General features: G+C 33.3%; 1 protein-coding gene across 3 annotated transcripts in view; it reads left to right on the top strand.

The window, feature by feature from the left end:
* Positions 1-15,007: 15,007 nt before the first annotated feature.
* Positions 15,008-16,023, top strand: part of LOC140447686 (ATP-binding cassette sub-family C member 4-like) — a 188,556-nt gene continuing 187,540 nt past the window's right edge. Inside the window, exons 1-2 of one of the 3 annotated variants that reach the window (XM_072540482.1) lie at positions 15,008-15,042; positions 15,261-15,401. In XM_072540482.1, coding sequence (XP_072396583.1) covers positions 15,328-15,401 — 74 coding nt within the window. In that variant the 5' untranslated portion in view covers positions 15,008-15,042; positions 15,261-15,327. The other 2 variants (XM_072540481.1, XM_072540483.1) reach the window with 2 other exon arrangements.

Raw genomic sequence — 16,023 nt, 5'->3', positions numbered from 1 at the left:
TTAGCTGATTCATATTCATTAATTTTTTTCGGCAATGAATCACGTATACATATTCCACAAAAATTAGGAATTTCAAGCTTTTTTATATATTTTAGGAGATCAACATTAGTCATAATTTTGTCAGGTAACTTTACCGGGAGTTTTTAAAAAAAGGTTTTAGGTAAAAACCCTTACCTCCCTTTGATCGTTTCTTTGTTACTACTTTCTTCATTCCATAGGCCTTATATGGCTTTAAGTAATACCCGGAGCCCGTCTTTTGATTTTGTTCCATTGCCATATTGTGCCTACGTTGTTCACGGCTTGCCTTGATATCAGTTGCATTTTTTACGATGCCCGCAACTCCCCCACCCAAACCAGCGAGTGCTCCCAATATTGGCAAGAGTAGTGGAAGAAATCCACCTTTTTTGGTGCACGAATAACTCGTTTTTTAGGTCTTTTTTTGAGACCCATTCCAAGTTTGCGTTTGCCTTTCATTACGTTAGTTACAAAATAAGCAGCAACCTTTTCCCCTAACTTAGCGTCCCTGGACTTTACCCTTTCCCACGCTTTATGTTCCAAAATTTGATCAGCTCTGTGACGATCACCAATGTCTTTGTTTAAGGAGTAGGCTATATCGTGTTCCTTGCACGCTTCGTCCAAAGGATTAATCCCAGGATCGCTTCGTGCGAGTCGTTCTTTTAATTTGGTTCCAGCTAAAATAACAACAAAGTTAGAAATCGTTTTAATCTAAATAGATAAAAAGTAATACTAACGTCCGCAATAAGAATAGCCGCCTTGAATATCAAGTTCAAAAGGTAGCTTGTTAATCAAGCTATTTATTAGACCTTTTCCTGTGCGTTTTCGTGAAGCTCTGACAGTTTTCACGAGTATGTGATTCTTTATATATACTCGCACACCTTTTATACCTTCATTGTAGGTCATGAAGATCGAACGACAAAAAGTATCTCTGCCAGTACCTAACTATAATTTAGGAACTATACCTACTGTAGGAAAACATGGTCCCATCTTTGGAGGAGATTCGAAAAGAGCACTTATTGTAGGTCCGAGTGGGTCGGGAAAAACTAACGTGCTATTAGCATTGCTGAAGCATCCTAACAAATCCTAATAAAGAATGTGATGTTTCTTGCGGTAGATATAGAAAAAGTTTTGATTGCTATATAAAGCCGTAACAGTATTTTAAAGTTTATTACATTATGAACGATCAACTGGGAAAACAACTCGTAAAATCACGTCGAGCCATTAAGCGTAAATTTAGGCTTTTAAAAAGTGGTGATGACAAATTGCAAGTGGAAAAATCCTACGCACCTGTTACTAAACTTATCCAGGAATTAGTAACAGCATTGGGCGACAAATCAAGAAAAAATCCATTTATTAAAACAGAAGATATATCTAAAAAACAATATCTTAACTTATCTGATAAAATAAGTCCTATTAAAAAAAGTCCTTCGACTTTCGGACAATTGTCATTTGTATTACCTCCAGAATATAATAGCACTCAACTAGAACCCACTCAATTTATCTGAAACGAAACAACATACGAAACAAGAAATTAAAGTGGAGAGTTACCAGATAGAACTCGAGAGGATCAATTTATAGACGATACTCTATCTCAATTTTATCAAACAACCAACAACCCAAATGTTCTTTGTGAATATTTCGAACAATTTACATCTCCACTTCCTCGAGAGTTTATCGAGGGACTTGTGCGGGATACTTCCAACAAGTACGATTATATATTAGGAATTTTTCATAATCTTATTGATCATAAATTTTATATTGGAGATTCAGACGTGGAGTTTCATGGAGCCAATTTAAAGATAAAAAAGTTAATTATCGAGGTACTGTCGGACTTTATGAGTTGCTATTTTTGAAGAATCCCGTTTCGTATACAAAACAAGGTCTTACTAATTATATAGATATTATAAAGCGAACCAATGCATATCAAAGAGAAAATAAGGAGGACCTACCAGTTCGCAAATTTTCCAGTGATATAAAAGACAAATGGCTTTTTATCGTTAAACCACAATTACATGTTTATACACGTCCTAGATCTGGTTCCATTCCATCCTCTCTTATAATTGGTGTACTTACTCGAAAAATGGCGACCAAAAAAGGAGGAAAAATGACACTAATGTCTTACGATACAAATCCCATTGACTATAAATATTTTGATGATTATAATGAACTTGTTGATAGGTTAAGATTACTAATAGCTTCTCAAAATGCCGGAAATACTGGACATAATAACGAAATGGTTTCTATTCTAGAAGAACTCCGTGAAGGTGGAATTATTACATAAATATGCGGTTTTCGATCAATATTTTTTATTAACACAATGCCTCTTAACAAGTTCAACCAACATTACCTTACGTCTATAAGTTGTACTTCTGACAACGAAACTGTTTCGGTTTCCCCTTCTGTTTCTTCTTCTTCTCTTTTTTACATTTGCACACTAAGTGATTTTTATAGTACCTGTATCATTACCATTCGAGGTATTAAAAATTCTCTTGTTGATAAAGCTCATTTTGTGTTAGATAATAACACTATTACTTACACGTTTAAGGTAAGTGGCACCATCACAAATATTAGCTTGTTTCCAGAATCGTACAAGCTTATTTATAAAAATAAAAATCAAAATATAGTTCAAGAACTTGATATACGCAAAAAGTATGATGTAAATGAAGGCGATAGTCTCCAATTTTTGCTTCCTAATCAATTTTTGCCACCCAATTTTGGCTTTCACTCAGATAAAATATTTTTGGAACTTGTACTTCTTTGTCCATTACAGAAAATTGAATAAGCGTATAAATATCTCAAACTAATTGTTTGATTTACAGTTTTATTATGCCGCTCAACAAGTTTAATCAACACTACCTTAATTCAAGCAATTGCACTTTTTCTGAAAATGATATTGTATCTTCATCAGATACTCCTCACTTTAATTCAGCATTTTACATTTGCGAGACTTTTGATTATCACCTTAAACATTTGATTCGTATAAGAGGAGAAAAGAAACCAAGTTTGAACAAGGAGCATTATATACTAGATAACGGACTTTCATCTTTTACATTACCTTTAAATGGCAAAATTGAAAGTCTTACTATTTATTCAGCTGACGGAGATGTATTGCTAAATAATAAAGCTTATAAATTTAGTCAGTTGACTGGAATGTCAATTGAAAAAGGGGATATATTAGCGTTCAAGATAAGCAATCCATCCACCATTTGCATTGAACTATTGTTACAGTGTCCACTAATAAAAAATGTCTAAAGCTGAAATAGTTGCCGAATTGCATAAGCCTGCTAGGATAAATTATAAGCGACGACGGGTTATTGTTAAAGGTCTCCATGATCTTTTACAGGCTGATTTGGCGATTATGACTTCCTATGCTAAAATCAATAAAGGATACAACTATATTCTAGTTGTTGTTAATGCTTTTAGCAAGTACATGTGGGCGATACCGATTAAAAAAAAAACAGGTTTAGAAATCAGTAGCGGCATGAAGAAAATTTTGCAACAATTGGACACAATTCCAAAAAATCTACAAACTGACAATGGAACGGAATTTTACAATTTACATTTTAAACGGTTAACTGAACACTATCATATCAATCATTACAGCTCTTTTTCAAATTTAAAAGCAAATATTGCAGAACGTGCTATTAGGACGCTTAAATCGATGTTATGGAAACAATTTAGTTTACAAGGATCGTACAAGTGGATAGACATACTTCCCCAACTTGTTAAAAAATAAAATTCTACTCGCCATTCTACCACAGGTGCAATACCCAATCAAGTAACCGAAAAAAATGCAAAATATATTACTGCTTATAATCACATGAAGACTGTTGATCCCCAAAAACCAAAATTTCGTAAGGGTGACTTTGTTCGAATAAGTAGATACCGCCACGCATTTGCCAAAGGATACCAGCCCTTGTGGACAAACGAAATATTTACTATTCGAGATGTTCAACATACGAATCCTACCACTTATTTACTCAAAGATGCTGCTAGCGAAGAAATTAATGGAAGTTTCTATACCGAAGAGCTTGAGAAAACCAGACATCCTGATGTCTACTTAAGAGCGAAGGCGCAAAATTTCGGGTCAATGCTTTTTAAATGCATTAATTTTTTTCGAATCCTGAGAAAACTAATAAGTATTTTTGAAAAATGTAAACGCAGAATGAAAGATTACATTATTGCCGAGGGCCGAAAGTCCCTGAAAACTTCTATAATGTTTATTTTAATAAGTTACAGGGGCGAAAAAGAAGAGAAAATTTAGTGTGATTTTTAATCTCAAATATCTCATTCAAAAATTATTGTTTATTCTAAGGGACTTTTGGCCCTCGGTAATAATGTAATCTTTCATTCTGCGTTTAAATTTTTCAAAAATATTTATTAGTTTTTTCAGGATTGGAAAAAAATGAACACCATGTCTGCGGTGATATTTTCCAAATCGAATATTTGCTATCTTTGTCATACACCGCACTCAGTGCGGTGTATAACAATTGTATGTATGACAGTTCAATTTTGACTTCATATTATAATAAAGATGATTATTAAAGGTTTTGCTTTTCATGGAGAGGTTTAACGCTTTTTTTTCGAAGAAAAATAATAAAATGATATTTTCGGCTACACATCTACATACTTTTTGTTTATTTTTTTAGATTGTAAAGATTAAAACACTGGGTTCAATGTATCTTCATTGTTTATTTAAAATATTTATCTTGGACTATATCAATGGTACATTTAAAACTTAAAACTAAATTTATATAAAATTGTTTGTCTATTTATATACAAGAGAGTGGTTACATAGGCCTCTAAAAAATACATAGTAACTAGGTACATGGAAAATAAAATAAAAACTAAATTTTATATAGATATTTAAATTAATTGTAATAAATATTCTCTGCAATAAGATCCTATTAATCATAATTAATCATTATTGGATTATTTCAAAAGTGTATTTCCTGGATTGTTTATAAATGTTTTTTATTACTCTAAGAAATTACATATACATGAGTGTTTAGAGGTAAACAGGTAAAGAAAAACATCTGTGCTTGAATTGTTTGGATGTTGATGCCGTTCTAGGAACACGTGTCGACTCTCAAAACAGATGTATTACCGAAAGTGTTCGAAACCAAATACAACAAATTTGCTAATATAACTGAATAGGAATGTAGGCAGTTTTAAAATTATTTTGAAATATACCAGGGTTCTCAAAAAGTGAACGTATCAAACGTATGTTTGTTTTTATGGAACGCCCAGTATTTTATTGCATTTTTTATACCTTAATATTGTAATTCCGGAGATATTTCGATTTTTCGTAAGTTGTAGGACATTAAAAAAAAATTAATAACTCCGAAACCAATGAATTTAGCCGAACAATATTTTAATTGTGAGTACAAGCTTAATCATAGAAAATACCGACGTATTTAAAGTTATATTAAAATACACAGGGTGTCAATTACTTACAATAATATTATTATTTTATTATTTGTTATATAACAATTACTTCACAATTTTGTTTTTTTTTTTGGTTATATTAAATTTTTTAATTTCCTTAATTAAAACACTTTGTATATTAGCGTATGCCTATAGTTTAATTATTTTATCGTTTAAACAATATTTAGGATATCTTAAGTGTACAACGTGTTTCAACGTTATTGACAATTCATATTTTCACAAAATTCTGTGTAGGCTTTAGTCAAATAATACAATATTTCCTTAAAACGCCATATTGTTTCTTGTATATTTAAGTTACATCTTTGTGTACAACAATGTTCTAAAAATTGTTTACTTTCTGAAGAAATATACGCACAGAAACCCTGATTCCTATTATACGGTAATAATGTAATTAAATCACTTGTTTCAAAAAGGTAACAAATGACACTTTTTGCCAAATACACTTGTTGACGCAATATTGCTCACAAATTGTTCCTACACAGTATGTAGTTTGAAACGTAACATATCTCATCTCGTCCCTGTTAAAAATAGACATTGAGTTTTGATTTAGTTAGAAAAGGTAACAAATGTTGGCTATGTTACCCTTTCGAACTAAACCAACTGAATTGGTTCGGCAACGATCGGCTTTCGGCTGACGGTAACGTATTGGAATGATAATATCACGCCAGTTCTTGCAAGTACAGCTAGCTCACTTGACCGTTGTTTATTGTAATACACTCAGTGATGTCGTCTAGTAGCTAGAGTGAAGATGAAATAATACGAAAAAAGAGGAAAGGTGTTGTGAACGCAGACAACTATAAACAAAATTTTATACAAAATGCTAAGGTGAAAGGAAAAGCTCATATAAATCATGTTGGAAAAGTAGTTCCTCAGAGAAAAACAGGACTAAACTGTGGGTAAGTAAAAATACTACAGTTTTTAGAGTACAGAGTTAAATAGATTTTTGATTATTTTTAGCTGTCAAAAGAAGTGTTGCCATATGTTCTCTTGTGAAAACAAAGCGAAAATTATAGCCAACCTTAACCAATTTTCAAACAAAAATGAGCAGGATCTATATCTGCATGGACTCATAGCCTCGAATCCGGTGCAAAACATTAGAAACCGTAAGGCATCCGTAGCATCAAGTAAGCATAAAAGTTATTCTTGTAAATACTATGTTTGTAGTAATGGGCAGAGAAAAGAAGTATGCAAGAAAGCTTTCATAAGCTTGCATGGAATTACAATAAAAAGACGACTTTATCGACTAGGAACAGCAATATCGTCCAGGTATAATGCTATTAATAGCAACTACTTGCATCGAAAGAGAGGACGTAATTGCAATAACAATCGACTACATACAGAATCTGCCCCTTCCCCATATTCTTGTGCAAGTGGTATTTTACTACAGGCAGCTATGGATTTATGAATTTTGTATTTATAATATGAAGAACAACAAAGCCTTTTTCTATCCATACCAAGAAGGAGAATCATTGAAAGGTCCAAATGAAGTATGTACATTTTTACTCAATTTCATTGAAGAACACGTACCCTTAACGGTAACTGAGTTGTATCTTTTCTCAGACGGATGCCCCGGCCAAAATAAAAACAATACCGTAGTGCGATTTTTGTTAACGCTAACATCAAGTGGTCTGTTTTAAAATATCACACATTACTTTCCAATGGGGAGACATTCTTTTAATGAATGTGATCGAGATTTTGGAATTGTGAAAAGAAAAATACGGAGACATGATAGAATATATTGTCATGATGAATATATCTCTCTCATTGAGACTTCTTTAAAAAGTAAAAAAATTAGTGTTCACAAAGTCGTTGGTATGAAAGTAATCGACTTCAAAAAATGGTGGCCACAACACTATAAGAAGCAAGTTTTGTCAATATCAAGCCATGGCAAGAACATTGCCACTGATAAAAAAGTTTCCTTTCAAGTCAGCAATTTCTATGAGTTTCGATATTTTAAGGAAACTCCTGACAAAGTAACTGCACTTCAATTTATTGATGGAATAATCCAGGAGTATTTTGGATTAGCCAAAATACAAGAAAGCAGAGTTAAACTTCCTGAATGCGTTTCATATCCTGCATATTCCGGCAAATTGCGTATTAATCATAAAAAAATTGAAGACTTAAAGGAACTGTTGGTGTATTTTCCAGTAGAAGAAAAGGAATATTGGTCGCAGATTGTCACATGGCCTACAACAGAGCAAGCTGAACCAGTAGAAGAGGATTTCTAATTAGTGTATAGTTTATTAGTTGACTTTTCAAAATTTTTTTTTTCATATCATTTGAAGTAGACTGAAATAAAATAATGATTGCTCCATTTTTTCTTGGATTCGCACACATTTGTTTCGAAAAGGTAACATATGCAAAATATGTAAACAAATATTCTATTGGTATAGTGTACTTTAAGCAATTGACAACCATGGCATTGTGCAAATAACACATCTACTATCAACTCATATATTTGAAAGATTTTTGTAACTACATCATTTTTGAAGAAAATCAGTTTATTTGTCTTCCTGTAAACTTTGCATTTATGTACATGTTACCTTTTCAAAATAAGTGATTCAATTTAAAATAAATAAAAAAAAGATTTTATACAATGAGCCAGCATTATAAAACTATGTCATCACATACAAATAAAATATTATAAGTATTGCAATAGATGGAAAATGTAAAAATAGAAAACAAAATATATAAGTACTCAACCTTACTTTTCGTCAATTATTTCTTGTATTAATAGAGGAAGATAATTGTGAAAATAAAATTCTCTTAATTTGTGACCATTTGCTCTCATAATTGTTCATCTTTTTAAATAAGCTGGAATATTAATCCTTTCGGGGTCCACACGCAAAAGTAACAAAGTTTTTATTTGCTACAAATAACTGCCCTTGAATTTGATAGTAATATGCATGATTCCTCTTTAAAATATATCTACATATCATCTTTCACTTCCAAATACTTTACTCTCTTCCTATCTATTGCATCTTGAGGACATCAGGTGTTGCAGCTAAAAAAGGATATTCCTGATGAACATACATTCCTGATTGGCAAATATCTAACGCAAGCATTTCGCTTAATTATTGTACTGCAATAGATTCTTTTTCTATTCCATAGGCTGTGAATTTATTTCCTTTAAAAGCATTTGAAATAATGTGTTTGGCAACATTTCTTTGGTCGGTTGTTACCTTTAATTTACAAATTCGACCAAAACTCGAGGCTGTCAGACGTTTTCTTCTTTCTAAAGACCATTCACTTGAATTCCGTTGAGTTATTGTGTTATTGAATAATTGAGTACATTCCTCATTATTCTTACGAAGTTCCGATATGAATTTTTCTTTAATTTTCTCTAATTCTTCATGATTAATTTCTAACGTTTTTTTACTTGTGGCCCATAATCTTCATCTGGAGCATGGTTTGAGCATTGATTATATTTTTTTGATTTTTGCAAATTTTTGTAATATAATTTTTATGCAATGTATTTTTGGTACATATTGAAATTGGTGCGTATCGCAGAATGCCCAGAATATATCATGGACACAACACATTACGAATCGAACAGTATTAAACACCATAAATGGCGAGTTCGAATTTATAACAACGATTAAGAACAGAAAGACCTCTTACCTAGTCCGAAATGACAAATATAACCTGCTACAAATAATAATTGAAGAGAATATACAGAGACGAAGATGAGTAGAAGAGCGATGTCATGGCTTCGCAATATCAGAACTTGGACGGGCATTAACGTTCAACAATTACTAAAAGTGGCAACTAACATACTCTTATTTTAAGGACACAGTATTTCCATAGGTCTCAACACCTTGCAACTGTTTAAATTCAGTTTCACCATCAGCAATGTAATATTCATAATATACTTTGAATGATTCCACAGATCTTTGGAATATTTCCATCACCCCGTTAACATCCATTTTACATACCTTCGATTTTACTGTAACACCGACAGCTTTGCCACTGAATTTACCAATTGTAGAGACAATTTTCTTCCTCTATTGTTAAAAAAAAACAAGTTTACAAACTGCTAACCGATATCAGATAATGATCTTTTATTTCATAATAGTCCGGTTTAGAAAGTACTTTTTTAATAATATCTATCAGTCCACAATCATGACTGGCCTTTTGGCTTTGGCACTGCCATTAAATTTGGGAAAAAAAATCAATTCACAAAAATTGACTATGCTTTCATAGGTAATTCAATACCGAGCAAACGTATTGCATTGACAAATCGCCGACTTATTTCATGCGATGATGTATGAATTTTTAGATTGTTTGAAATATATGTAAGTGGCGTTTTCACAGTTACACGAAACTATTTGAAATTCTAGCCCTTTTATACGACTTTTTGAAAATGTTATACAATGTTAACAAATTATATTATTTTAAACAGTCAGTGATTGAGATTTTGTTCTAAAAATGGTATTAAAATCAGTCGGAACAATGTATACGGCATGATTGAGAGATTAAACACAAATATGTATATGGTAAGCTACTAGAGTCAATTTGAATTGCATTTAAAGAGGGATATACTCCAAGAGTTCTAAATTAATGAGAGAATGTTTTAAGATTACTAGGATTGTAGAGAATCATGTATTGGCTTGGTTTGATCAACGTCTTTTAGCTTGTCTCTTAGTGATATGCTACGTTTTTGTCTCGTTTTTAAGAGGCATCTCTACATACAAATTAGCGGTAATCTGCAAGCATAGGTTTCGATTATTGAAATGTCCTGATGGAATCTTTGTCCATAGTTATCACTCACAGCTCCACAACTAGAGGGGGAAACGTTATATCCAAATTGGAATTTGTCTAATAATACTTTTAGTATGTTACGGTAGTTATCATCTTTTTTGTTATCTAAAAATCCACGAATAACTCACTTAACGAGCTTCCCAACCTTTTTTTCTAACGCAAATTTTTTTTTGCTTTTTATAACGCAAAATTGACAAAGTAATAACTTAAGACGGCTTAATGTTTACTTTAAAAACAGGATTTTCTTCTGAAATTTTACTTGCACTTTACGTCACGATCATTTTAATGTCGATTTTCACTAAAATGACTTTTTCTTTAACGATTTGGTCTAGGATTACTTTTCCTGTAAATTTTACACAAAATTTGTGTTCTGAACAAACAATCTTATATTGTCATTACCTTTTATAAAATACTATAATATTTATTTACTTAACCATACAAATTTATATTATCCTCAGACTACAATCTAATTTATCTTTATATGCAACTCAAATCGTTGACCGAGTATGTTCCATTAGAGGCGTAGCAAGACTTTGCAAAACATTGCCCCCTCCTTAAGAGATGGTTCCTCTTAAAACCTTGTGGGAACTGAAACTGGATGATGGTATCGGCGACTATACCTTCTTTTACAACTCTCAGTGTTATAAAAGTCGCAAGCGACGGTTTTGCTTCGCACTGGTAACCATGCAGATTGCAATAGACTAATACCTAAACTTCGGTGTCTTTAAAGATTTCGTCCACCATGTTTTAGACAACCCTCAATACAATTGAAGTACTGTTTCTCATACATCTTGGTAGGTGAATTGGTTATGGGCAGTGTCTTTTGTTACCAGATAGAAAAGATAACGTGATGTATTTTGGTTTCAAAGCTTTTTCGAGAGGTGTTAGTTGAAATTGAAGTTCTGCAACTCGACCAAACTTCCTTCGAAAGATGGATGCTTATCTCTGTGCGTCACTAATACTGTCCGGAATGGTGTGGGCTAGTAAGTACTCATCTGGAATTGCGACTAGATCTTGCTTTTCTTCAATGGTAATAGCATATCTTGCTTTATTGGTACCTCCCTATGCTTCCATAAATTCCTCAAGTGCGAGGTTAGGTACTGCTTGGACTTGGTTTTGCTTGAAGAGACTTCCGCTTCTTCAACTACGTCGTGATCTCCTTTGAATAGCGATAGCCGTTTCTGGTGTACTATCATCGGTTTTTATTTCGGAATCTTGCTTATTCGGTGGATGGTATCATTATCTTCTCCCTAATATTACACAGACCTTTTCAGAACTACTGCACCTCTAATGAACATCCTTTCGCCGCGTTAGATTCTATCGCTAGCGATCTGAAGATGGGAATGGATTCAGTCGTGTATATCGTTCATTTTTGTTCGTAATTCGTTTACATACGTTTGTCGCATCTCCATCCAGACCTTTATTGGTGTTTGACTCGTTGATTCATTAACAGCGGATCTGTAGGTCATTGAGAAGAACGGTAGGTACTTATCCCAATTTCTCTGGTGACTGGACACAACTTTTGTCAAATATTTGCCAACTATCTTATCCCTTCGCCCTACCATTCCGTTTGATTGCGGGTGATAGGTTATAGCTCTTGTTTTCTTTATTCCTACTCTATTGCAGATCCCCTGGAATATATTTTTCTAATGGCACTACAACCCTTTGTGAGTCTTGGCCTGCTTGTGAACAACGTTCAGAACATCTTCTGCCCTGTCGGATGCTTTCCTTCGGCACTGCTTGATGTTCACGGTTTTAAAATCTTCCTCTACATATCATATTACCCAGGATTATAACTGTATCTCCCCTTTGCACGTTTTCACATTCTGGAATATATCGCTTTCGATGTTCATTCCTTGATCACTATAGATCTCCAAAGGCACCCCAAATCGGCTGATGTACTTTTTGATTAACACATCGGCGATAGAGGTGGCCTTCTGATCTGCAATTGCATAGATCTGGACCCATTTTGTGAAGTAGTCGATTACGACCAACATCTACTTGCAACCATTTTAAATTTCTGGAAATAGCTAGGCAATATCCAAACCTATTCTTTGAAATAGACTTGCAACATTGCATAGCCTCATAGAACGCTTTCTTTTTCAGTAAGGTCATGACTCATACCACACAAAGATAGTACACTTCTTACACCAGATGGTCGATGGTTTTTTTCCTTCCATTTTCGAAGTTTCTGTAAAACTGGATCTTTCTCTTGTTTTTCTCTGACTATAGTAAGCGTCTGACTATAATAAGCGTTGACCACCGTTGTTCGTAACACTGCCGTTTCCTTGGATTTTGTTTTATTACAGTGGGAATACTCTGCTGAACACGGGCTTTTACAGAGGGATTCAGCGTTCCTGTGGCTAACTCCGACCCGATGCTTAATCGTGAAATCGTTTTCTTGAAGTCGTTCAATTCATCTGTCTATCTGACCGTCTGAATTTTTAAACTGCATTAACTAGTTAAGGGCGCATGATCGGTTTGGATTAAAAACGTCCTTCCATATAGATATTGATAGAATTATTTTATAGATTTCACTACTGCTAGAAGTTCTCTTCTCGTAACGCAATAATTTCGCTCAAGTTTTGAAAGTATTTCACTAAAATATCCAAGGATTCGTTCTTGTCCTCCTTGAACCTGAGATAGTACTCCTTCAATCCCCACATTACTTGCATCTGTATTAAAGATAAACTCTCCTTCTGCCAGTAGATACCCTAATCTTGTTGTTGTGATTAAATGCTTCTTCTTCAAGGTTTCAAACGCAGTTTGGGAGTCTCCATCACAGCAGTAATCTCTTACTTTCTCTGTAAGTCACGAAAACTTGTCACCTGATGTTTGTCAGTCGATTTTTATCACTTCTTAATGAAGTAGATTTTTCCCTTATCTACGGCTATTTCTTTTTTGCTGACTATATAACCCAGATAATTGACATTGACTTTTCTTTAAAATAGCTGCTTTAAGTCGATTAAAAACATCGTCTAAATTCTTCATATGGTCTTTAAAATTCTGCCTTAAGACGATTATGTCGTCTTAAGATACCAGGCACGCTTTCCAAGATAACCCTCTGTACTATTTTACATAAGTCTGTCAAATGTCGCAGGAGAATTATAGAGTGGAAATAGCATACCGTTGCCATAATTCAGATTCTCTGGTGAGTGCTGTCTTCTCCTTATCTACTGGGCCCATTTCTACTTGTTCAAGTCCAAAGTAAAAAACAATTTACTTCCAGCCAATGTATTCAACCAATGGGTTGTTATAAGGTTCTATATTCATTTTCCAAACAATTATTTTAGCTTCCTCTCTCTTCGTCTGTGGTAATCATCGAGCTATTTAATGAATTGGTCTGTCATTACTAGTATAGGTTGTATGTTTGACAACGATAGTTTCTTCCAGTCATTCCTCCTTTCGGTCCGAAGATGTCACGATATCGCAGAAGAAATTCCTTTAATTTCCTTTTCTTAGATTATCAAGTGGTATGGTCTGACGAGTTATGGACGTCACTGGTACACAGGTTCCTACTTTTGTCTCTCTATTGATGGTCACTAGGTAATCATTGACATTAATAAGTTTTACAGAAATTTCTTTAGCAAATGTAACCAATTTATTTCCAATTATAATTCCTCCTAGACATGGTTCCAAAGTTCCATCATAAAAGGTGTTACTTCTTCCACAGTTTTCCTCATCCGCGCTACTACGATTGTGTCACTTCTCACAAACAAATCTGTATATTATTTGGCGGCTGCTTGCATAGTGGATAAAGAAATAGCTGCTCGTTTCCAACTTTGATTACTCCATTCTTTAAATCCAATGGAATACATGCAAATTCATTATGCCCACTCCTAATATAACACCTCTTTGACGTGAGCAACTATGACAGTATGGACGAACTTTTCTGTCCCAATTCCTAATTGGATCTGAATTTCTCCGTGGATGTTGTCATTTTCACCTGTGACAGTCTGCAGTCGTAACTTCGTTGGTAAAAACTTCTTACGGCTATTTATAATTCGGTGTGTAATGGTCCTAGTCGCTCCGGCATCCACCAGCAATGTATACTCTTTACTATTTTATTGCTATATCTACTTATACACTATCTTCATGACATATCAAGGAAGCTATTACTATGAAATAGTATTTGGGAAAGTTCTGGGTCGAAGCTACCTCCCATATTTCAGGCTAGCGACTTTCTAGATTTGTGTTGTACCTAGGGTGCTTATTTAAACTTCGTGCGAGTCCCATTTCACCATAATTACAGCCACTTATGGTCTTTTATGTGATGCCTTTTATCAGATTAACAAACTGATCAAGTTTGTCTTCATCTTCTTCCTCTTTTACAGTCCTAACTTTGGTGTACCCACCAGAGGGCTGCGTAGCTGACTCATATTCGATGGCGGTGGACAAAACATCCACCAGCGTCTTGTGACCAGCTAATCGCACTATTCTCTATATTTCATGATCACGAAGACTATAAATAAATGTTTGAACAGCCAACTTTTCCATCACGTCTTCAGGAGCTGTTGGATAAGCATATCGCACTAACCTTACAATATCTCCCTCATATTCTTAAAGAGCCTCATCTCGCTGTTTTCTTCTATAAATTTAAAGACAATAAAATATATAAATGCCACTATCAAATCAAATATTTAACCATTCAATATTATACAATAGTTTCATGCATTACTATTATAATTTATAAAATACATGGTAAAGATAACAAGGTATGTATATTTGTATAGATTAACAACTTCATACAAATACTTATATTTTTTAGTTCGTTCCACATTGTGATACAGTTTTACAAATTTATTCGTGCGTGATGTTAGTCTATTTATTTTAATATGGATAAGTAGTATCAGTTATAAATTTAAAGACAATAAAATATATAAATGCCACTATCAAATCAAATATTTAACCATTCAATATTATACAATAGTTTCATGCATTACTATTATAGTTTATAAAATACATTGTAAAGATAACAATGTATGTATATGTGTATAGATTAACAACTTTATACAAATACTTATATTTTTTAGTTCGTTCCACATTGTGATACCGTTTTACAAATTTATTCGTACGTGATGTTAGTCTATTTATTTTAATATGGATTCTACTAAAAAGTATGTGAATCCATCTCCAGAAGAGAAAGCTAGTCTTTTGTCGAAGCTTTTTCATTGGTAAGTAGATTATTTATTATTATGAATTAGGGTATTATGAGTTAGGTATAATAAAAATTAAAAGCAGTTTGGTGTGTAATAAAATATTAAAAATGTAAGATGAATAGCAGTTGGATAAACTTTAATTATCCTCCTGTAATAATGACATCTGTCCCGGAATATGACAGTAGTAGTGAGAAGACCTGGAAAAAGAGAAATAGAGGAGAAAGTGAAGAATATAGAAGGATATGCTTAAAATGATGCGTGAACTGTTGGCGAAAAGTGACGATATGATGGCCGAAATGGGAAAACTGTGTAAAGAACAAGAGGGACACTGGATTGTATTAGAAACTTGTAACAGAATAATTTATAAATGAACGTTGGGCATAATAAGGCAAATAAAAAAATCAAACAGCTGAAGGAAAACAAAAGAAAGAAAAACATAATTATTAAAGGCTTACATTTGAAAACTAATGATAGGAGTGATACTAAAGATAAATTGGAGCAATTTATAAAAACAAATCTTCACTTCAACATTAAATTAAAAGAGGGTAACAAAATAGACGACAAAATGTTCCTTGCTGAAATGGAAAACATGACGAACAAAGTGAGTGTACTGGAAAATAAAAGCAAACTTAAACTA

Source organism: Diabrotica undecimpunctata, chromosome 8 (assembly GCF_040954645.1).
Source record: "Diabrotica undecimpunctata isolate CICGRU chromosome 8, icDiaUnde3, whole genome shotgun sequence".
Taxonomy (NCBI): domain Eukaryota; kingdom Metazoa; phylum Arthropoda; class Insecta; order Coleoptera; family Chrysomelidae; genus Diabrotica; species Diabrotica undecimpunctata.
The sequence above is the reverse complement of the archived record's forward strand: the minus strand, read 5'-3'. Positions and strand labels throughout refer to the sequence as shown.